The sequence below is a fragment of the Macrobrachium nipponense genome, chromosome 46, assembly GCF_015104395.2.
Source record: "Macrobrachium nipponense isolate FS-2020 chromosome 46, ASM1510439v2, whole genome shotgun sequence".
NCBI classification, from domain to species: Eukaryota; Metazoa; Arthropoda; class Malacostraca; order Decapoda; family Palaemonidae; genus Macrobrachium; species Macrobrachium nipponense.
In genome coordinates, this window is record NC_061106.1 from 37223612 (window position 1) to 37247131 (window position 23520).

General features: G+C 37.2%; 1 protein-coding gene across 1 annotated transcript in view; it reads right to left on the minus strand.

Annotated features, from left to right (window-relative positions):
• LOC135214918 (protein piccolo-like) overlaps window positions 1–21841 on the minus strand; it is a 70654-nt gene extending 48813 nt beyond the window's left edge. The window contains 1 exon segment of the mRNA XM_064249390.1: window positions 20605–21841. Within this exon segment, the coding sequence (XP_064105460.1) occupies window positions 20605–20679 (75 nt within the window). The 5' untranslated portion in view covers window positions 20680–21841.
• Window positions 21842–23520: the final 1679 nt, after the last annotated feature.

Here is a 23520-nt window from a genome sequence, read left to right on the forward strand (position 1 = left end):
GGATCTTTAGAATCCATTTGATACATGTCCCATGCGAAACCTCTTGAGACCGCACTTTTTTGGGGGAGGAAGGAAACCTAACCTTGGTCACTTCAGATGAAAAAATGAAATACACGCAATACTTGAACACGTTCGGCATCCCACACAAAGCCGTCTAGCGACGCACAATTTTTTTTTTCTCTCTCTCTGCGGCCTTACCGATATTATGATATCCTTTTGGGAACTAAGGATGTTACTCGGTATAATCGCAATTCCTCTGGACTAGGATCTGCGATAGAGGCTTGCTTCATTACAGAGAGAGAGAGAAATGATGATTGTGGAGTGAATTTCAAGGGATGAAACCCCTGCTGACGGTAGATGCACCTGCTGAAGTACAGTCGTACATAGCAGTAGCTGGCACGTGTGTATGTAGATCCACCTTTCAGTCGCTCTCCCAAAAATTCCAGATAACTCAAGCCTGGGACGGGGGTAGTGCCGGTGGTGGCAGGAGTAGTGGTGGCGGAGAGGCTTAAAATATGCAGCAGTAAAAAGCGACTGGCGGACGGCACAAAAGTCACCCACTCCGGCTGCCTCCCGAAGCTCAGAAAGCTGACCTTTCTCTCTCTCTCCTCTCTCTCTCTCTCTCTCTCTCTCTCTCTTCGTATCCCAAACTCATTTTTATCTCCAAGGCGCTTTAACTATCGTTTTAACGAATGATATAGAAAAATAATCTTAAATTTACGATATGATGTTGAGGGAACATTTTTGCAGAATGATAACATGACGAAAAGGCAGAAATCGTCGTTCAAATCAGAACCTAAGCAATGTTTTCTTTTTTCTTGTAAGGTTATCTTTGAAACAACATTTATAATGTTATTGTTGCTCATGTTGATAACGATAACAGAATATTGAAGGTTTTGTGCGTTGCACACTAATGGGATGTTATATAGTATAGTATTGTTTGCAGGTGATCAGTTTATACATATATACATAAACTATATATGTATTATATTATCTATAATATATATGTGTGTGAGTATGTATGTATATAAATTGTGTCGGTAATATTTATCGTATTGTGTAAAGAACATTTTAAATGCTCTTAACATTTTGGTCAGAAGATAATCCTTTTATTGAAAGGTAATAGAGATAAATAATTGGATAACATCATAGTTAGACATGACGTACATCGTTAGTAACATAGCAATGCATTTTGGGATTATGAGTCCTTCGTTTTACGTGGATTCTGAATCATGTCCAACTGAATTCTCCTTAGCCAGCGAAATTCTGGCTCGAAACTAGGTCGGCTGATTGTGAAATCCAACACTATAACCGCTGGACCACCCATTGACATGGTAATGCCGCGAAACATTTCCTGCGTAAACGAGTTACTTAAAAGAGTGAGGTAATTGATAAATAGGTTTACTGGTATACGACGCAAACGAGAGAGAGAGAAACTAGTGAAAAAAGGTATATGTTACAAACTACTTAAGAATCCGAAGTTGGTACATTATGATGACGATTTTACAGTTATATGACATCAGAGAGAGAGAGAGAGAGAGAGAGAGAGAGAGAGAGAGAGAGAGAGAGAGAGACTGATGAAATAAGATATATTTTGTAAACGACTTTAGTAACCGTATTTGGCATATTATGATGACGTATTTTAAGCCAGTATTTGCACGTGATTATGTACAGTGATTTATTTTACAATTTTCTTTCTTCATGGCCATTTTTTTTTTTTTTTTTTTTTTGAAATTTGGCGGAGAGATTTTGGATAGGAAAAGTGCAAGCCCCCTTGACTTTTAATTGGAAATTCCTTTTCAGTCGAATAACACCAATTTGTTTCGCCAAAAAAATGCACTTTTGTTCGTTCTCACCAATTAAAACGAATTACTACAAATTACTTGGTAGCTGGTGGTGGTATTCCCTTCGCGTCAGCGGAAGAAAATTTTCTTTTATTATTTATTTATTTTTTGACGGTAGAATACAATGCTTCCCGATAGGTAATTTAATCTGTTACATTTTTTACTCCATATGATTATTTTCGCTGCAATTCACCCAATACATAAATGCTTCCTACAATTACATCTTAGTCAGCCCTTGTTTTCGCAATATTCACTTCATACTTTTTTTCGTTTTGTCTCTTAGATTACTCGACTACCAAAGGATAAATAACCGAAATGCTTAAGGTCCCTTCTGTCATTTCTGTTGTTGTTATTAAGATGATGGAAAGGGGTGTTCCTGATAAAATGTAAACAATACAACCCACAAGATCTCTACTCATAAATAAATAGTTCAAAATTGGTCCCAGTAGAAAGAGCTAAAGCTAATTTTAATTTTTACCTTTACAGCACTGTTATTAAGGGTTTTCAATGCACAGGATAAATATTATATATATAGTATATGTATATATATATATATATATATATATATATATATATATATATATATATATATATATATAATAATTTAGCGAGCGAGCGCGCGCGTTTGTGTGTGGTAGAAATTTTTCATCTCTCTTTCCTCCCTTCAGTCATCCTGATTCCCATCTTCGACCACAGGCTTCCTCTTCTTTAGGACCCTTCTTTCTCAACTTTTCTACAATTTCACAGCGTTTATATTACTTCCCATAATCGTTATCGTAGCTCTCGCATCCTCCTTTTCTTACTAATTCTTCATTTCCTCCTTCGCAACTGGTGCCTATCCCCAGATCATATCCGTACGAAAGTAATTAATTGTCAGCTATATAATCCTTTGCCCTAAAGCAGAATAAGACACTTAATCCAGGGCTCCCAGCCAGGACGATATTGCACAGTCTCAACTGTCACTCTTCATTAATGCATAAAAGCCTTCAATACTGCTCTATTATTCGTATAAACCGCACTTCGTCCGTGAGTATAAATGTATAAAAGAGGGAGTGCGTCTGTGACCTCAAATACGCACACACATACATAATGTATTTACAAACTACATACATACATACATACATACATATAGTAATGATGTGGCTCATGAAAGACTACTCCTGATACCAGTTGCATCGGTTAGTGAATTAATTGCATAAAACAGCAATAAACAATTTCCAGTTAGCTGAAGAGGAAACTTAATGTTAATTTGGTAAGAAAATTGGTACCGCCGCAGTTGGAAGAGGTGTATTGCAGTACTTGGGCCTGATCACGTAGGTCAATGAACTGCTTGCGTCTTTATGCATTAGAAAAGTTAATGTTAAAATTGAAAAGTTTTCAAGAAAATTCTGGGATTATTATAAGAATTTCAATAGAGATTTGATTGTCATAAAGTATATTTTGAAGTCTGGCTATTTGGGGATTGTGGACCTTGACATTAAGAGAGAAACGATATCAGAAGTCTGAGGCATCAACAACTGGGTTCAGAGGATGCTCGAATGAGTTGAGTGTACAGACTGGATTACAGATGAAGCTGCTTCTGACATGGTTTTGATTTTGACTAAGAACTCGTATCAATCCAGACAAGTGACGAAGGTGAGAAAGTGAGGATGTTTGGATGTGTGATTAAAAGAATGAAGCTAACTTTCATTCCCATCCTGTCTTGACGTCATGAACATGATCTCCTCGGTTAATTATCAGAGCTCTAGGAATATTAAATAACACTGACATTCTGTAAAAAAAAGGAAAAAAATCCCTAGGAAAAGAATTTTTCAGTTAGTGAAGGTGAAGATACATTATTATATAACCGCAAGTTAGAGAAGTTTGATCTTTCTTTTTCTCTTCATAGTAACAGTTTTGTTTTCCTCATGAATTTTTCTCAACTTTTCGTTTCCTTACACACACACACACGCACGCGCGCGCGCACAAACACACACACACACACACATATATATATATATATATATATATATATATATATTAATAATATATATATATATATATTGTATACTTACATATATGAATATATATGAATATATGGTTTATACGTATGTATGTATATATGGAGATTTTTGTATATGATTTCCTTCAGTTTCTATTCGTCATGAAAATTCAAAGAGCCATTTATGCGATGTGCTATCGCCCTCTCCATGTGTTTCTCTCCTATTATATTATATATATAAAATACCTAACAATAGTTTCATTATGTGTAGGATTAATGAAATCTTTCATGCGAGCGAATTGTGAACTAGAACGCGCCGACTGTGCACGTAGTTATTTTCGACAATGATAGTGAACATTATAACTAGAGATAAAGTATCTGAAATAGATTTCGCTTGTACGAGCTTTGTAAGTCGGCGGGTTACGAACGTATAGGCGTGCGTATGCGTGCCCCGATGATTCCGTACGTGCCGGACGCGTCCAGCCAAGTTAGGCAAGACAGCATAGATGAATTGTTACTGGCCATCTACAGCTTCGAGGATTGAAAGTTTATTCATGCTTAAAAAGATCTTACTCGACTAGCTGGTCGTATATACATTAAGCATTATTCGATTCCTTGCTTATTTTCGTTTGTCAGAAATCGTATACTCCACCGGTTATGCATTACTGTTGGGTGGTTTTGTTTCCTCATGCCAGTCTCTGTATTTCATTAAATTTGGTCCTTCTTTTACTAAGGCACAACAGCCACTCACTATCTATAGGAATGATCTAATATTTTTATTTGTTGTTACTGTCCTGATGTTGTTATTATTATCTTCATTTATAATTCAAGCCAACAGGGCAGGAGATTGCTTGGAAAATCGTGATATACACAATATCTCCCACTTGGGGAGAGAGAGAGAGAGAGAGAAGAGAGAGAGAGAGAGAGAGAGAGAGCTCAGTAGGGTCTTTCAGCTGAGAAACCCAAGGGAATCCCTTAATTCGCGGTCCATGGCGTGGAGAGATTGAGACAGTCAGACCAGGAGGTTCTCTTTGATTCTAAGGATGGGTGCCATCATGCCTCACTTTTTGCTTACTCAGCACCAAGAGCCGTCTAAAATGACTGCCTAACCTAAGGATCTCCGAAGTCTGTGGACAAATTTTTCCTCTCTCTCTCTCTCTCTCTCTCTCTCTCTCTCTCTCTCTCTCTCTCTCTCTCTCTCTCTCTCTCTCTCTCCTTCTTCTTCTTCTTCTTCTTCTTCTAAATGGCTGTATTTACATAGCTATAAAGATTTAAAAGTGGTTGATGAAAACTACGAACTCATATTTTTTACATGTATAGGGAAATTCCATTATTTCAGTTTTATTTTTTATCATTGTGATTGCGCAGTATACGCCCAGTCCCTTGTGATATCCGGATTATATATCTCGTAATCAAATGTTGAATTTGATAGGTTTGACGAAAAGGTTGCATATGGGTTAAAAACTTCGTGAGGGGATATCTGAGGTGCTTTGCCAGAAATTTTCCAAGAAATTTTTCAGTACCTTCCTGGGTTTACAAGGACATTGTCATGGGGTAAGGGGGAAAAATAATTCCAATTGGCGGGGATTATCCCTTCCTTGCTCTTAATTTTTTCATGGCCTCAGGAATTACTTGCGATGTATTCACTCTTTTCCATGTAGGGCTTAGTTTCAGAATTAGAATTCCAATTAGGAATATCGGAAGGTGAGGAACAAAAATGTTAAATGTTCTGTGAAGATCATTGCGTGACGTTACGGGGATATGTAGGTAGCGTGTTTCAAAACAGAAGAACGTCGAATGTCGATCTGGAGCGATTAGAAGTGTCATTGTTCTGTGCTGTTTTACAAAAAAGATAAAAACACGGAAACCATAACAATATATCAGTTTTGTTACAAAGATATAATTCATGTATTTTCTGTTTGGGATGAAGGCTTGAAAGAAAAAGGATGCAGCAATTTCGCCTGATGTAGTTTAAGTCATAACTTTTAGGTTTAATTATTATTATAAAAAATATAACGTGCATTCTTATACATTATTAACCTACGCCGAAAGCGATCCATTTTCATAATTGCTAGAAAACATGAATACTTTTGTGACTCTTGTCAAAATGCCCCTTAGATGATACAGCCCCAATCTCTATGAAATAGTTGCAAATACCTGATTCCCTTTGCTATAAGTGTACGGAGGTGTTGATTGATCCTGTGGATCCCGGTGCCTAGACTTAGGTCTAAAACCCAAATTCCTAAATTTATGAATAGAAATGAAAAGAGACCAAGGCGGTTTATATGGAGAGAGAGAGAGAGAGAGAGAGAGAGAGAGAGAGAGAGAGAGAGAGAGAGAGAGCAGATTTCCTTGGAGGGAAAATTGATCCTAATTGATTGATGGACTTGCGTTCTGGGGTTACAAGCCAAAATGAAAACGGTGAACAAGTTCAGAAGAAGAAGAAGAAGAAAAAGGAGAGAGGAGAGAGAGAGAGAGAGAGAGAGAGAGAGAGAGAGAGAGAGAGAGAGAGCCACTGCTACCAAGAAAAATCCTTTCTCGTTAATTCATTACATCCGAAATGCATTAAAACCCTTTACTCCGGAAGTTATTCCATACACCGACACGACAAATGGACGTTTATTTAACTGTTAACTTATACGCTATGAATTAGTAAAGATAGAATCGGCAAGGACTGGACGCCTTTGTTTTCTAACCAATAGTTGACAAGAGAAGAACGAACGAGTGAATTTCTCTCTCTCTCTCTCTCTCTCTCTCTCTCTCTCTCTCTCTCTCTCTCTCTCTCTCTCTCTCAAGTGTCGACTATGACAGCGACATGAGATAAACATTAAGCTATAGTACTTGGTAAGGGTTCTTCGTGACTGAAGGAGATAGTATTTTAAAGAGATTTTTCTGGTTCTGAATTCTATGGAATTTGCTGCCACTTCCAAGCTAAGATATTACTTGGAATTTTCTTAATCCATCGGCTGGTAATTCGCAATTTTTGAGTTACGATTCCGAAGTTCATTTTGATCAGTTTGCAAAGCCAGAAAAGAGCAGTTAATTACTTTTAGGATTCCATTCCCTGAATGTGACTAGTTGCCATTCTCATGGAAATTAGAGTTATTTCATAGATTATTTTTTCTGTGTGTTCAATCTGTTTCCATTTTGATAGATTAGTAGATACCGGATAATATAAGACCATTTATCTTCAGTTTCGAGGGATGAATTCAAGCCAAGATACTAGTCAGAGAAATAGTCATAGATATTAACACACTTTAATATGACATAGAGGAAATGCAAATTGGCCAACGACAAAAATGTGCAAAGAATTACACGTAAATCCGGTATATATATATATATATATATATATATAATAATATATATAATAATATATATTATATATATATTTATATAGAAATCTATATATATATATGTGTGCGTGTGTGTGTGTGTATGTATGTATATAATATATATATCTATATATATATATATATATATATATATATAAATATATATATATATATATATATATATAAATATATATATTATATATATATATATCTATATATATATATATATATATATCTGTATAAAATGTCTTTACAAAGCAGGTAGGAATGTCGATATCCATTCTCAGGTTTGAATAAGTAATCATGATTGATGAAATCATTTCCTCTATCATGTATGGCAGCTGTGTTCCATCATATTAATTTTCCTCTGTAGGGAACTGTGAATAACCAATCATTGATCTTATATTTAGGACTGTAACACCGCCTCTACTGCAACCTTGATTTCTAACCAACCTTCCCTGAGGGAGTACAAAATAGCTTGACGTTGTTGTTCAACATGTTCAGTCCCTAGGTGTGAGTGTTTGAGAGTTTGGGGTATCAAGGCGAAGACTGTCCCTTTTTCTTTCTTCAGCGCTCAGTTCACCTGAACTAACAAGCCATTTTCGTGCTTTTGCAAGTAACGAAACTGATTGCCTGCTACTAGTCTGTCTGTGTCGTAAAGGTTGTAATATCAGTTTTGTTGTTTAGGTTTAGTTCATATTTATGTATTCGTACGCAGGAAATTTAAAGCTGCTTTTGCGTTGACTTTTCTTTTTATTCAGATATTTCATTTATGACATTACCTTGTCTTTTAGTCAGCCATAAAAGATGTCCGAACTAAACTACATTTTTTAATGTCGCTTAGCTTGAGTTCTTAGTATTCGTAAATATATATATCACATATATGTATATATATACATATACATATATATATATATATATATATACATATATATATATATACACATACTATATATATATACAGTATATATATATATATATATATATATATATATATATATATATATATATTATTTTTTATGCAGCGCATTGAACTTAGCTGGTGAGATGTTTACTTTCTGTTTATTTATATATGTATGAAATATGAGTCTATATATGCAAAGGATCAACAAAATATTCAGTTTGTACCTGTAATTTTTTTTACACGATATTGTATATAAATGGTTAAAAAAACTGCGGAATGGCCCTTAATCGTCTCAGAAGACGTAAGCGAAGAGATTATGTTAATAAAATCGGTAATAAGGCAGTAACAATATACATTGCCATGTGGATGAAAACGGGAGTAAATGTGTATCGTTGGCCTCATGAGGTGGAAGGTGTCACACCACTTGTTTCTGTACAGTGATGTATGTGAGCATATAATGAAAACTTAACAGCAGCCATGATGTATTGTTAGCTTACAGAGAATCAGTTGGGTTCAGATACAAAGAACTAAGATTTTTTCGTAACATTTAACGGTATTTTATGATTAATAAACCGAATATAAAGCTGAGCGTTATTGTTTTATGACAGACAAACTTACAAACTATTGAGGACAGTAAATATAAAAAAGACACTTCTTAACCTTAAATGAAAGCGTTCTCTTTCAAGAGCAAAAATTATCTCCATTTTTAACATACAAAATTCTAAACACAAAATGTCGTTAAATATCGCGTCCCCAATCCAAAATTCTAGACGGCAAAAGGAAATGATTTTCAGTTTGCTTCTGTTAGAACTGTGGCATTTACAAATAACTTACCATAAACAAGAGGGAAATTGTGACGCAGTTTAAACAGAGCCGCGGTTCGCAAGAACACAGAACACATAAGGGAAACTAAAATTCCGACCGAATCAGGGAAAACTGCTGATATGCTGCATCAGGAATACTGAAGGAGAAAACTGACAAATGTGATCGTCTGTGCACTTGTGTTGCAGTCGGTATGGCATGTGTTGAAATGCTTTGCAAGGGATCTACGGACGCATAACATTTAATGCAGGGAGTGCAGAGGCTTGCCATGGAGATTGTATAGGGAAATATATGTACATATATATATATATATATATATATATATATATATATATTATATACATAATATCTATATATATATATATATATATATATATATATATATATATATTTATTTATTTATTTATTTATGAAGTTGAAAGCAATTAAGAAATGAAATTAAGAACTGGCGAGGTGAAATGTTTGAACAATATATATGTGATGTGAGAAGAACTGAAAGAGTAAGGAATGCAGAGATAGGTAGAAGCAGAGTTTTTTTTGAGGTGTTTTGAAAATTGTTTGCTGGCAAGATAGAGATGCATGACACTATTTAGGATGTTCGTGCACTGTGACGTGACTAGCATTGTGTAAGTTTTCTGCGCGCGGGATTCATCCATGATTTGTCTGTTAAAGAATGAATGTGGCAGTGAACTTTGCGTATTTCTCTCCCTGGAGCCAACCTCGATTAGGGGAGACGGTTAATACTGGAGGAAGTATATATGTGCTTGTACACGAACATATACTGTTATTTAAGCGCGCATGTTCTTTGTGTAATTGCACTGACAAACAAGAACAAATAAATAGGGTAAGCGTATATAACCTCGCAGTGTGCTCAAACGCGCGCACAGAAAATAACAATGCAGTGTTCAGAAGCACTGCATGAAACAAACACCAGGTGTCCATTAATTTCAACCAGACTTCTATTATACTCATCCTATCTAAAACCCATTAAAATTGCGAAGCAGGGACAGATGACCATGAGTCCCAATATCTCTCTCTCTCTCTCTCTCTCTCTCTCTCTCTCTCTCTCTCTCTCTCTCTCTCTCTCCTCTTGCAGTACCTTTACATCTCTCTCCCTCTTTCTACATTTTATTGTTTTGTTTGCTTTTTGTGCGCTTCCTTGCACATTACGAATAACACATGAAATACCTGTGCACATACATGCAAATAGCAAGCAGAAATAGTTGCTGGAGAGCATGTTTACATGCATTAATACACATCCTAACTAGGAAATGTTTCAGTTTGTCTTGTCTCTGTGCCTGTGTATTTATTCTCCACTCTTTATTCTTTTCGTTTATTCTTCCCCTTTTAGTCTTCGGGGTTCCATGCATTGTCCATTAGTTTCTGTCCATGCACCGTAAGGCCTCGTTTATCCAGTTTCTCCCTTGCAAGAGTTAACCTTCGCTTGTTCATGATTAGAAACAAAAAAGGGAGGGGGGGAAAAGAACCATATATATATACATATAAATATAAATACATTGCATATATGTAGTGTGTATGTGTATATATATATATATATATATATATATATATATATATATATCGTTCACTTTTGTTTGTTCTTCTTTTTGCGTGATCATGTATTTGTAGATCCCTCTCTTCTTAGCAGGGTCTGCTATGGTAATGTATTGTTTTGACAACTTCCTCGAGTTCTGGAGGAGTCTTTATGTGATTTTATAGCTAAAAGAATTCATGAAAAAAATTATTATTTTAGGAGGGAGATTCGATATTATCATTTGCTTTTATTTAGTATATTGCTTGTCAGTGCTTTCTAACATATCTCAAGATCGGGTTTGTTCAGATTTTCGTGAATTATCTAATAGGAAATATTTATGTATACTTCGAACACACATGCAGTCATTTAGAATTGATGTATATAGTATGCATTTTTAGATATAATGAAAGTTGTCGTAATATCATTCGTTTTCTACTTCTCAAGTGTATGCCGTTGAAAGCGTTAGATAATGTCACGGTCTTGCTAACTAATAATAATTAACTCTAGTTTAATCAAAAAAATAAAAAGTGCCTTGGTCCGAATTAATGGTAAAAATTGCCCTATTCCCCTAGGGTAAAAAAAAATGAAGGAAAAAAAGACGCAGTGTCTTAATTAATTTAACTGGTTTTAATTGGTCATAAATCTCTCTCCGCCTCCCAATCCACCTCCTCTGGAAACCACCCACCACCTACCTCACCCCCCCCCCCCCCCCTCAACCAACCCAAGGCCCCCCAGGCCTCCCCCAACTCCCAGCTATCTCGCCATAACCCATCCACATCAGCCATCCAGCCAGCCAGTTTCCCGGCCAACCAGACTCTCAGACTAAAATGACATCCATTAGTCCTTTGGCCGGTTGTAAAATCAAGAAACGCTTATACGTTTCATATTATGCACTCATCCTGTTGTAACGATAATGATATGGTAGATATCATTGATGTTGTTTCAATGCCATCGTCAATGTTACAAATTTTGATTATATTTTTATTAAAACCTTTGTCTTCCGTTTCGTTGCATGGCCCTTCCTTCACTGAGCGGCAAAATTCACCAAGACGACTAAGAGGCTACGACCCTCTGGGGAAATCGCCAATAAATACGAATGTCAGGTTCATGGGATTTAAGTCATTCATATTGCGCGCGAATAATTTACATCATACACTAAAGCTTCAGAGGGGACGCTTTGTAATATTACTGGAAAATGCAGACCAAACTAACGAGTAAGACGGCAAAAAATACATACATATAAGGAATATGCTCTGTGCTCTAAACAGTGCAATTCGTGGAAGGTAACCGATGAGAGAATATGTGACAAGAAAGTGATTGGTTTTCGTTGCGCTGAAAACTTTTGTCTTTTAAATGTTGATGGCCAGTACCATTTCTACCGTCTTTTGTTTCTCCACCTGACTGTCTTTCCTTCAAAATGTCACAACATGCTTGTAAATTTTGGTAAGTCTGCCTGTCTCGTTCTGTCGGACATCTACGTTCTCCCAAGGAAACTCTGATATTCAGGATGTTTTAAATATAAGCCGTCTGTTTCTTATGCCGAAGCGTTCAGTTACTTGTTGGGGGATTTCTGCTGTCTTAATATCCGAGGAAGACGTTGCACACAACAGTAAATCAGCATTTAGAGTTTAAATTTATCTACTCTGGTAACTTGTGTGGTCGTGTGTCAATTTGGCATGTCTTTAAAAAACAGGAATATGAAAAACGTAAGAAGATTTCTATTTCATGATTAGTGGACATAGTATATGAGATAGGCATAAAATCGCATAACGATTTTCATTGAAGGAAAGGTGGTGTGGTGAACTGTTAGATTTAGCCTTCTGCAACGAAGCATACTTGAAAGATCACGATCCACGGAGATGACTCGGGCGCTGAATAATTTTACTTCGCTCGTCAAAGTAGAGCTAAATTGTGACAAAAACATGCTGACGCAGCGACGGTTACTGCAATATTGTCAAGTTTGACAGAAACATAAACTGTCAACAGTTTAATGACAACTTAAATTCCATTGCTTGACTTCATACATTTTGCCATTTATGAGGCACACACATAAGGTATGGTCAGAAGACTTTCATTGCTCCGAAGCAAAATCTCTCTCTCTCTCTCTCTCTCTCTCTCTCTCTCTCTCTCTCTCTCTCTCTCTCTCTCTCTCCCTAGGGGTGTATGCGGAAAGGGGAGGCAATGTTAAAAAAAAAGAGCTACAGGGAAAGCAAGGGGCCGAGTGCGGATAGGGGAAATTACAGAAAAATTGCGAGATGAAATTAGGGGAAAGTGCAGCGAAAGGGGATGGCATGAGAGAGAGAGAGAGAGAGAGAGAGAGAGAGAGAGAGAGAGAGAGAGATTCTATTAACGAGGAGCAGATGCGACCGAACAACTATCAAATGGAAAAGTAATATGGGAACGAGCATGCGCAAATTAAAACAACCGGGGGGAAAAAAACTTTTGCGAAGCACGATAATGCGTTCCCGCGCAAAAGGAAATACTTAGTTTGTTTTACACAGACGGTAATGTTTCTTTAACGTTAAAGGTCGCCTTGATATAACGACGGTTGCAGAATTACAGGCATCTCGGAGAGCGAAGTGAGTAATCTTGGAGGATGCATGTTTAGTTACCCCGTCATTGACTTCCTCCAGCGTTATTTATCATCCCGATTGTTTCAGATAAGATTACCGTAGCCGAGCCATCTGATTGCGGACTCTTCCATGACATTAGGTGTGGCTACCGGAAGAGAAAAATCACCAATTACGGTCATTCAGAGAAAAATCACCTAAGAATCACACAGTTATGACAGCGAGAAATAATTTTGCGGTGCGATAATTTCGGAACAAAAAACAAATTCTCTCGCAGGAGCATTCCTGGGATTCTTGCCGGGGCTAAAATACTAAACTGTTTCCGAACTGGCTTCCTTATTTTTACTTTGCATTTTATTTTATTGTATTTTTGATTTTATAGATATTTTCCATTGAATGCAAATCTGTCCGATACATTTGATTAGTTTATTTTGACAGTGTCGATGGAATGCAGATCTTATTGTTTGTATGGTTATTCATTGAATATAAAAATAAGTCATTATTATTATTATTATTTAATTAACGCGAGGAATTTAAAACAATATTTTTCCTATTTCATGATTATTCTGATCATTTTATTAGAGAAGTCTGAATTGATTGTGATTCCTTTTTATTCGTCACATTCTGCCAGAAATGTCTTGACTATGATAATGATAATTGTTTGCGCATGTACTATATTTTAGCACTCTCATATTTCTCTCTTCTTTCTACTTCTTACTCCTTACCAGGCTATTCTCTTAGGCGAGCAATCAAACCAACGAAGTACAAAAGCGTTTTTGTATAAATAGATCACTTTACGGGTCTGTTGTTCTTGATCGGCGAATAGACAAAGACAGACGTTATGGGAAGCGGAAACAGATGACTAAGAAGGTGTGAGAACGACACATTACCTGCTGCAAGGTTAGGTCTGTCTCTCTCCAGACACTCCCTTCTCACCACCCTTCTCCTCTCCTCTCCCACTTTCTTCAACTCTCCTCCATCCATCACCTATCTCTCTCTCTCTCTCTCTCTCTCTCTCTCTCTCTCTCTCTCTCTCTCTCCCCATTGTCAAATTATATATATATATATATATATATATATATATATATATATATATATATATACACATACATACATACATACATACATACATACATACGTACATACATGCTTGCGTATACACACACATTTTTTTACTGATAGGAATGACAGACAAAAAGACTTCTGACAGATGAATACTTTGGTAAATAGCTCTTGGTTAATCCTGATTAACTATCTCCTTGGAAATGTTCCAACAAATACATTGCAACTGGTCTGGATATTGCATTATGACAGCAGGTTTAAGCCGTGTATGGAATGCACCGTAAGTGTTCATTACCCGCATCAACCAGCGAATAATGAAGGAAACCCGCTACTATCCAGTTTAAGTCAAGGTCGTAATTCAAGGTCTGGTTGGGTATTTACCACTCACTAGTGACATACTTCCATGGTCTCGTAAGTCATGATCATGTGTGAGTCTCCATATTTTCCTTTGTTTTTTTCTACTTGGAAGGTATTTTTAAACCGCGTTCACTTGGTACAGAAGTCGTCTGAATTTGACGTTCGGTTGTTGAAAACATGTGTTCTAAAAATTAGTTGCAAAAATTTCCCTAAAATTCCACGGGAAAAGTCAATAATACGGTTCGTATGGAAGTTTACTGTACCATTATTTAGTGACTTGCTTGGTATATATGTGTATATATATATATATATATATATATATATATATATATATATATATATATATATATATATAGATATATATATATATATTATATATATATATATATATATATATATATATATACAAAACAGTTATTTGTATTGCACAAAAATTCAAATTATGTGAATTTCTTCAGTTCTGCCTCATTTTCTGAAACTTGATATAATTTATTGAAAGAAACAGTTGTGAGTGACTGAATGATATTAATAATAAATGTTATTCGCAAGACGACGAGAAATCGATAAGTGTAGAAGTAGTAATGATGATAATATTTCTGTGATGATGTTTGCTCTTAACAATTTTTGTGCACGCAGCAGTATAGTGTTGTAAAAGGATAATATATGCTAATAAGCGTTATCAGCGTCCATTTCTTTGAAAGAGTCTAATAAACCTGATGCTGAAATTTTTCTTAAAAGTGACGTAAAGTGTTTTGAAACGATCACTGATCTAATGCGTAAGTTGCCAAAATAGTTCACAGTAGGACAGACGGTACTGAGGAAAATCTCCGACATTAATTAGATAAATAGTCTAAGTGTAATCATTCATGTTGTTTGAATATTTATACCTGTTGAATATTTATAGAGAAAAGTAATGAAAATATGCTAACCGCTGAGAAAATATAACGATGAAATGAGGAAATCTAACTAGGAAAGAAATATTTGGAAAGAATTCCATGAATTGATCATCATTATGGTATATGAAAGCTTCAGAGAAAGGGACGGGACTGATTAGCGAGAAGGAAATAAACATGAAAATAAGGAACAAAGAGGAGGAGGAGGAGGAGGAGGAGGAGGAGGAGGAGGAGGAGGAGGAGGAGGAGGAAATGCAGTGACGGTAAGTCAGGGAGGAGTGGTAGACAATGTCAAGATACAAGTGAGGAGTGGAGGACAGGAGAGGGCGTAGACGATGACATGAAAGAATGAGAGAGAGAAAGAGAGAGAGAGAGAGAGAGAGTAAGGGGGGAGAGGGGCCGTGTTTTTTAAAGGATAGAAAGAGGGGGGGGGGGGAGACCGAAGGGGGTACAGAGGGAGGAGATTCGCACGAGTGGCTGTCCATCACCTCAACACAACCACCAAGGTGATGCAGCTCAAGGATGTTGGGAACTTTGCCTCATTTATCCTATTGTCTCTTAGGCCACACACACAACACGCACACACACGCAGTCAGTCTCTCTCTCTCTCTCTCTCTCTCTCTCTCTCTCTCTCTCTCTCTGATGTTAATCTGCTATATATCTGTTATACAAACACTTCTTTAATCCGCACCGAATACTAAGAAAAAATGGTAAGACTTGAAATAAATGTAAATAAAAAGTAGTCTGGTCTCTTCCTTCTTCACCCACGATCGAGTATCCTGTATGCCGAATCCTTTGTCAAAGGATTCCGAGACGGCTGCGTCCTCTAAGCTTCTGTGCAGAGGCCACTGGCACGGAATCTTCTTACAGGGGGCGCTCGCTTTGGATACTGGCATCATTTACGAAAGTCCGAGGATGATAAGAGTCCCATACATGGCATTAGCCATTATATGATACTCTGAAAAAACGACCGGTCATATGTTATATATTTTTACCGAACTAGTTTGTTTAAGTGGAAGATTTATATAAATGTGTGTATATATATATATATATATATATATATATATATATATATATATATATATATATATATATATATATATATATGTATATATACAATTTATGTATGCTGTGAGAATACAGTGTGAATGAACATTCTCCACTAGGAAATTTTGATCATCATTATCTTCATTTCCACTATTATCATTCATTAGCTCCCGTTTTTCAGTATCCCTTATCACAGTTAATTCTGTCGTCTGCTTATGTCGATTGCCGTTGAAATCGACCAACTGTATAACTATTGTATGATATGATGCTGTTGGGAGAAGGAAAATGAAGCAAACATATTATATAAAATTTTGAAAAGAGATAGTTAAAAAAACAAAATAAATAAATAAAAGATAAGCAACATAGATGAAATCTTCACCTGTGAAAGCGGTTTGTCAGTAGTCTTGAAGCGTTCCCGTTCAATTAGCGAAATGGGATTATTTGAAAGAGCATTTTAACATAGTCATCTTGCCTGCTAAAATAAATGGGAACAGCTGAAAAAAGAAGCTTTCATACGACGACTATTTTTTGAAGGAATGGCGACGAAAGTGTTGAGTTTAAGTGACTTTTTCAGTAAAGTTTCGTGTAAATGATGAATCACGTATTATTACAGCGATGTCATCGATCTCTGCTTGAACATTGGTAAAAGAGTTATAACAAGGAGCCTGTATAGAGATCATAAAAGCTAGTCTGTTGTGGACACCTGTGCCGATAAAAAGAAAAAAGTATAGGTAAAAATAAGTAAAAAAAAAATAATAAAAACATTACCGTCGGCGTATAACCAGAGGAAAAAGTCATTGCTCCTCGATTTAACCACTTTGAATGTAAAATCCTTGTCAAATTCTATATTTTTGGGGGGGGGGTGGGGGGGGGGGGAGGCCGGGGCGGGGGGGGGCTTCAGTTTAATTACCATTGACAGCAGTTGACCCCCTTAACAGCTCATTGATAGAATTTGTATCAATATTCAAAATCTACTCAAGGTCTCTCAAGTACTGGAACTACCAACATTGAAATAACCGTCTTGGGTAAGGAATGGTAGCAATTAAAGTAGCACCATCAGCATAAGCGATGGGTTTATTTTCTGGACTAAACTATATCCGGTGAAGGAGCCAAAGAACAAGAACATTCTCTAACGAAAGCAGCCAGCCTCGCTGTCCCTCCCACAAAAGAAAAGTTACCGTTACTTCAGAGATTTTACATTCATAAGGAATCGTATTAAGGAATTTATTTTACAAACGATATCAGAAACAGTTTCCAATTTTTCCCCACTTCATATACATACGTAAATTGTGTGCGCGCGCATGTATGTATATATATATATATATATATCTATATATATATATATATATATATATGTGTGTGTGTGTGTGTGTGTGTGTGTGTGTGTGTGTGTGTAAGTAAAAAATTTTTGTTTTGCATGTGTTTAGTTCGGACATTTTTCCCATGTAATGCCGACCATGCTTCGCTCTCGTCTTCCCTTCGATGGTTCTTAACCTCGTGTTGAATTATTTAGGAGCTGCCAACCTCTGACCTAATTAGCTCATGCGTCATACACCTGCACGCTGTCTGTACATGAGGGCGCTTTTTGCTGGCAGACACGAGAGACTGCACACCTGTGCAAATTCACATCATGCAGAGCATCGTAGAGTTTTGAATGTTCTAATCGCATGACCTCGGCGGCAGGGAGGCCCGCTCCTTCGATCTTTGGGGCTTATCAGTCTGGTGGATGTAGAGGAGAGACGAGAGATTTGAAGGTATGGATTGTTAGGTAGACTTACGTTTATGCAAGCATCGTTAGCAGCCAGTCTGTAAATCATTGTAATATATCCGTAGGTTTCTCTTATCTGTTTATCGATTTTTGTAAAAGAACTTTGGAGATAAACCTGTTTATGGTCTTTCTTTAGGGTTAGGATGTAGTCTTAAATGTCAGTATTGAGGATATAGTTCTCTTAGAATAGGATTTCCTGTGAATTTATCCTCCACTTCAGTAAATCAATTTTTTTTTCAGTGAAAACAGAGGCAAACAACGACACTGCCCAGTAGAGTAAGATCACGGGGCCTAGGAACACATAAGGTACAGCATGGTGGAGTTACTCTTAATAAAGAATGAAAAAACCCTTCATTTATAATGTGAGAGAATCTATGTTAGCATCTTCAGGGAGCACAAACTGAGAGCAAATTGTAGAATAGAGAGCGTAATAATAACCTATATATGAGTTTGAGCAAGTCTGGAGAAGCCTTGCGATAACATGGCAATGATAAGAAGGAAGGCAATTATTTTGACTAGCCAGGCTCTGTCATGGCGGACCACAAAGACTACAAAAAATAACGTTCACTCCTTTTAGGGAAATTGTTATGCAGAATTTCGATGAGCGTGGAATCGAAAGCCCCACTTGATCAAGAACGCCGCACCCTCTTTCAGAAAGTTCTGCTACATGTATTTGATGGTAACCAGGAGTTCAGTACTTGGCCGTAATAAAGGGACCGAGTGGTTGTGTCAAAACTGGGAGTTAAAAATCAGCTGCAGTTTCGACCAAAAATGAAATCATCCACTGAACTGGCCAGAATCTGGCCCCAGCAGATTTTGGTCCGCGAATAAATCCCGTAATTGAAAATCAAATAGAGACAGAGTAATCATCTCGTTAATATTGCGCTAAATCACGTATTGAATCGGTCTGCATTCCGTGATTTTAGTCTCTGGAAATTCAAGTAATTTGTTTATCTTTAATCCGTCATTTCGCCTCCGCAAATTATTAGTTTGCTCAGTATTCCGTTATTAGTTGGCGCTGGTTTGGTTTTCATTATTCGTACATCAATATTCATTCGTCCCCAAATATTTGTGCAGGAGTATTTATGGCCTGCAAATAAAGTGTACAGTAACTTGTTCCTATTTTTTGTAAACGTCATGTTTTTATTATACTGAAAGAAAGTTTTTCTTAATGGCTTCTGGCTACGATTAAAATATTGTCGCTTGTGTATTTCTTATTCTTCGTTCAGAATCCTCCATTTTCTGTCGACACTTTTCCGCACGTGTCTCTTTTTAAATATCTGTTTGCTTGAAGGGCTGTTCAGATATCTCTAGCTTTCTGTTCAAACTTTTCTCGCATGCCCTTGCCTGGGAGTGGTACTGAATATCACTCTAACGCCTGAAATTTGTATTGCTTGTACTGTGATGGCTCCATGACCGCAGGTGTCACCAACAACACCGTCCACGCACACTGGGAAATGAGGCGAGGGAAAAGAGAAAGAAATTATATGAAAGCTGCTGTTGTGGTCACTACGAATGTGCCCTGATGTCACGTGGCAATCTAACAGTGTGCACACCTGTTGAAGTAATGTCTGCTGATTGCCCTCTCTCACCTGTGCCGCCATGAAGGTTCTCTCTCTCTCTCTCTCTCTCTCTCTCCCTCTCTCTCTCTCTCTCTCCCTCTCTCTCTCTCTCTGTGTTAAAATCTTATGATAAAAATCAGTCATTCAGTAATTATTTCATTTGTATTACTTCAGTACAACTTTCTGTCCACGTGGCTCCAGTGAATCATTACTTTATTAATAACGCACCATGTACAAAGATCTGTAAACATCCAAGGCAATATAAGAAAATATCTTTGTGTAAGTTGAAATGAAAATATATTTTGTGTAATTTTGAACTAATTTGGCTTAATATGTGAACCCAGAAACGCATGTTTTTAATATAAAGATAAATTAATGATAATCGGAACATGTGTCCTTCATGCATATTAGTATAGTTATTTGGTTGACAATTGAGATGTAAGTACACTTAAATCTCTTTGATGAGAGGATTAATGTGTTCTAAGAAAAATGATTTTCTTTGGGAATAGACTTGGATTGATTAATCCTCGGAAACAAGGCTTATATTCTTCTATCTGATTTACTTTAAGTGTATTTCGATTTGGAAAAATTAAATTATTTTATACTTCCCGTTATTTCTGTTTGTTTTATTTACATTTGTTGTCTAATTCTGTCTGACAGTCGGGTTGCAGCTTATTCATTTTTTTGGATTCAAATATAAATGAAAATAAAATAAAACATAGCGATGCATCTGTCACGGTGTGAATAAATGCATGTATCACAATATCGTTAAATCTATTGTAAGGCATAGAAAAATTATAATTAGGATTTTCCTGTAAAAACAGGCTGCACTGAGTACAGGTGTAGCAAATGAAGTAATGAAGTATAGATGGAATTATGATTTTTTTTTTAAATATTAACCGTAAAAAAAAAACAGTAAATATATTACTTTAAATCTGGCCTCATATGTGTTGCTGTAAGGAAGGCCCAAACAGTTCCTTGCAGGATCAGACGGAACTATCATCGAGGCGCCTCTTGAGCCGCCGGGGGATGACGAGATTCGGCAGCGTTCGTTCGACGTTTTTTGTGTTTTCTTCGTGGGTATTATTCCATCTTCTGAATTTTAGTTCACTTAACATTGGCGATCCTCGACTTACACCGCTTGGCGTTGGCGGCGTTGCGACTAGAGCGGGCTAGTCTTGGAAACCTTTTAGCTCAGAGAATTTGCAAAATGGTTTCTGAGTTTTGTTTCAGCGCTGCCTGAATTTATATAAGCTTGCAGTACAACACAAAAACCCAATCGGAATGGCTGATCGACTTTAATTATATGAGTTGCAAACACAAGATTACACGAAAATTCGTTCTGATTTATGACTTAAAAAGAACAATAATAATGAGAAGAAGAAAAACAGAAAATTATGATCACTAAACACCACTGCACCGTCAACAGGTATTGTTGCTTTGCTGCTAGTTTTCCGTAAACACCAATCACTCCTTCACAGCACTTGTGTCTCAGTGGAGTCGTCGTGGTCGTCAGCCGCACGCTCTGCTGGAGGTGCTTCAGGCCTCTGCGCGCTATTCCGAGGACGCTCGGGCGTTAGCCGCTCGCTCAGGTAAGTGTACCTGGAAGTGCGGACTCCCTGCGTGTACTAAGTGAGCTCTTGCGGATTATTTCCTTAAATATGTCTGTGCACGTGTCCTTGAATTTCAGTCTGAGTGTTCCTCAGGTTCGTGCGTACGTGCGTAAGCTTGCGTGCGTTGCCTTCGCGCAAAATTATTTTCCTCTATAAAAATGTTTGTGCTTGCGGTCGGACGTTATTGCTCACTGAGAACGGCCCTGCATAAGTCATTATTCAATCGACAACAAGGAAATGCAGACGTGGGTAGTGTCCCCCTTCGATTTCTTTCCAGCCGCCCCTGTTTCTTTTGGCGTAGAGATTTTAGCGGTATCAGGACATTTGAGGTATAAAAGAGAAGGTGGTCTAATAAAAGCTTGTTTACATAAAGAGCATGTACTCACAAGGGGTAGTCAGTACAAAACAACATTTCCACGTGGAAGTAGCGGTATTATATAAACTACATATCTCTATTATGTGTCTCTAACTTCCTACATGGATATATCTATTATGTGTCTCTAACTTCCTACATGGAAGTACAGTAAGGCAGTCAAAACAATTATGATTTTCATGATGCATTTTTTTTTTTTCAAGAGAAACGTGCTGACGTAGTTGCTGTTCTGTATTTAACCATTTGTGTCATTGACTTTTTCGAGAGTTAATGATATCCAGTTGTCTCGAATCAGGTGGAGAGAGAGAGAGAGAGAGAGAGAGAGAGAGAGAGAGAAAAGAAGCTAGATTTGTCTACTGGTAATTCGCCGACTTCAAAGGTCGCCCATAATCAAGTCGCTGCTCTTGATTAACGTTAATCAGGTCGATGTTCATCAACTGCTAAAGTTCAGCCGTGCTTAAAAATTAACAAGGAGACTAAGGCTGTTGGTCGGCACATTAAGACCGGACTCCTTCAAATCTCTCTCTCTCTCTCTCTCTCTCTCTCTCTCTCTCTCTCTCTCTCTCTCTCGTGTTTTGTGCGTTCAGCACGCAAAATAATTTTATCCCAACTTCTTAGATTTCAACTCTGCGATTCCTTAGTTTTTGCTTACGTGAATTATTCATGTTTATCCATTTTTTTCAAAGTGTACAATGAGAGAGAGAGAGGGTTGGAAAAAGAGTCGCGAGTGGTCGAAGCACTTTGGCACCTAGCAGAACATAGCTGGTAGCATTTTTGGGCTATTTACTATATCGACCACATACACTATAACTACCAACATGCACGCCTTAGGGCTATTCCATCCTGTACTCCTACACCCCCAACCTCACCACCAACCATGCAACCCCATTCCCCCAGCAATCCCCATCGGTATTCTTTATGTCGCCACCCTTGCCCTCTCTTCCTTCCACCCCCTCCCCCCTTTCCCGAACCCCCACCCACACCCTACGTGAGCACACTATGTTTAAAACCTTTCCTCTCCAACCCCCTCCAACCCCCTCCCAGACCAGCCACCAACCCACACCAACCCACTGACTCTCATGTCTTCCTTACATTCTCGTTCCCTGTCCTTCTCTCTGCGACCATCATGTTGTTCTATCGATATTGCTTCATTTACTGCGTATACTACTGCGTTCGGTTACTCATATTTTTGACGTTATTTTCACTGATTTATTAGATTATTATTACTATCGCTTTTCAGCAGGTTTTCAACATATAAGAACTTAGTCACTCTTAAACAACACCTCGCGGGGCTGCTCTTAACAAAAAAAGGGGAAAAATGGCCTGTGTAAAGCTGGCTTAATAAATTAAAACAATCAATTTTACATTTCCAATATTTAATGATTAAGGAGATTTAGTCCTACCTGTAAGATTCTGGGATTGGGAGAGGGCGGGGTTGAGGGAGGGGGGGGGGGGTGATTGCTTTTTGGAAGAGAGAGTCGCATATATCACTCTAGTTGAAGAGTCGAGCTTAACGCCAAGAAAGAAAAAAAATTCCTAATTAAAGAAATAAAATGTAAAAGTATCTATTTTTCCCAGTAAGCATTTATTGTTATTTTTATTTATTCAGTTTTTTGTGTTCTCATGTTACTGTCCTTCCCCTGGTTATGATATCAAAGCATGGAGGAAAAATTCTCGCTCATTTTTTGACAAGAGCATCAAAGTTGTCAAAAATAATGAATTTAAAATCATTCTGTTTGATCAACGTACCATAATTGTTTTTATGTATCAGCCGACTTTTTTTTTTTTTTCTTTTTTCTTTTTTTTGCGAGAGATTTTGAATAAGTTTATTTTCTGTCATCGTCCTACCATAATTCGT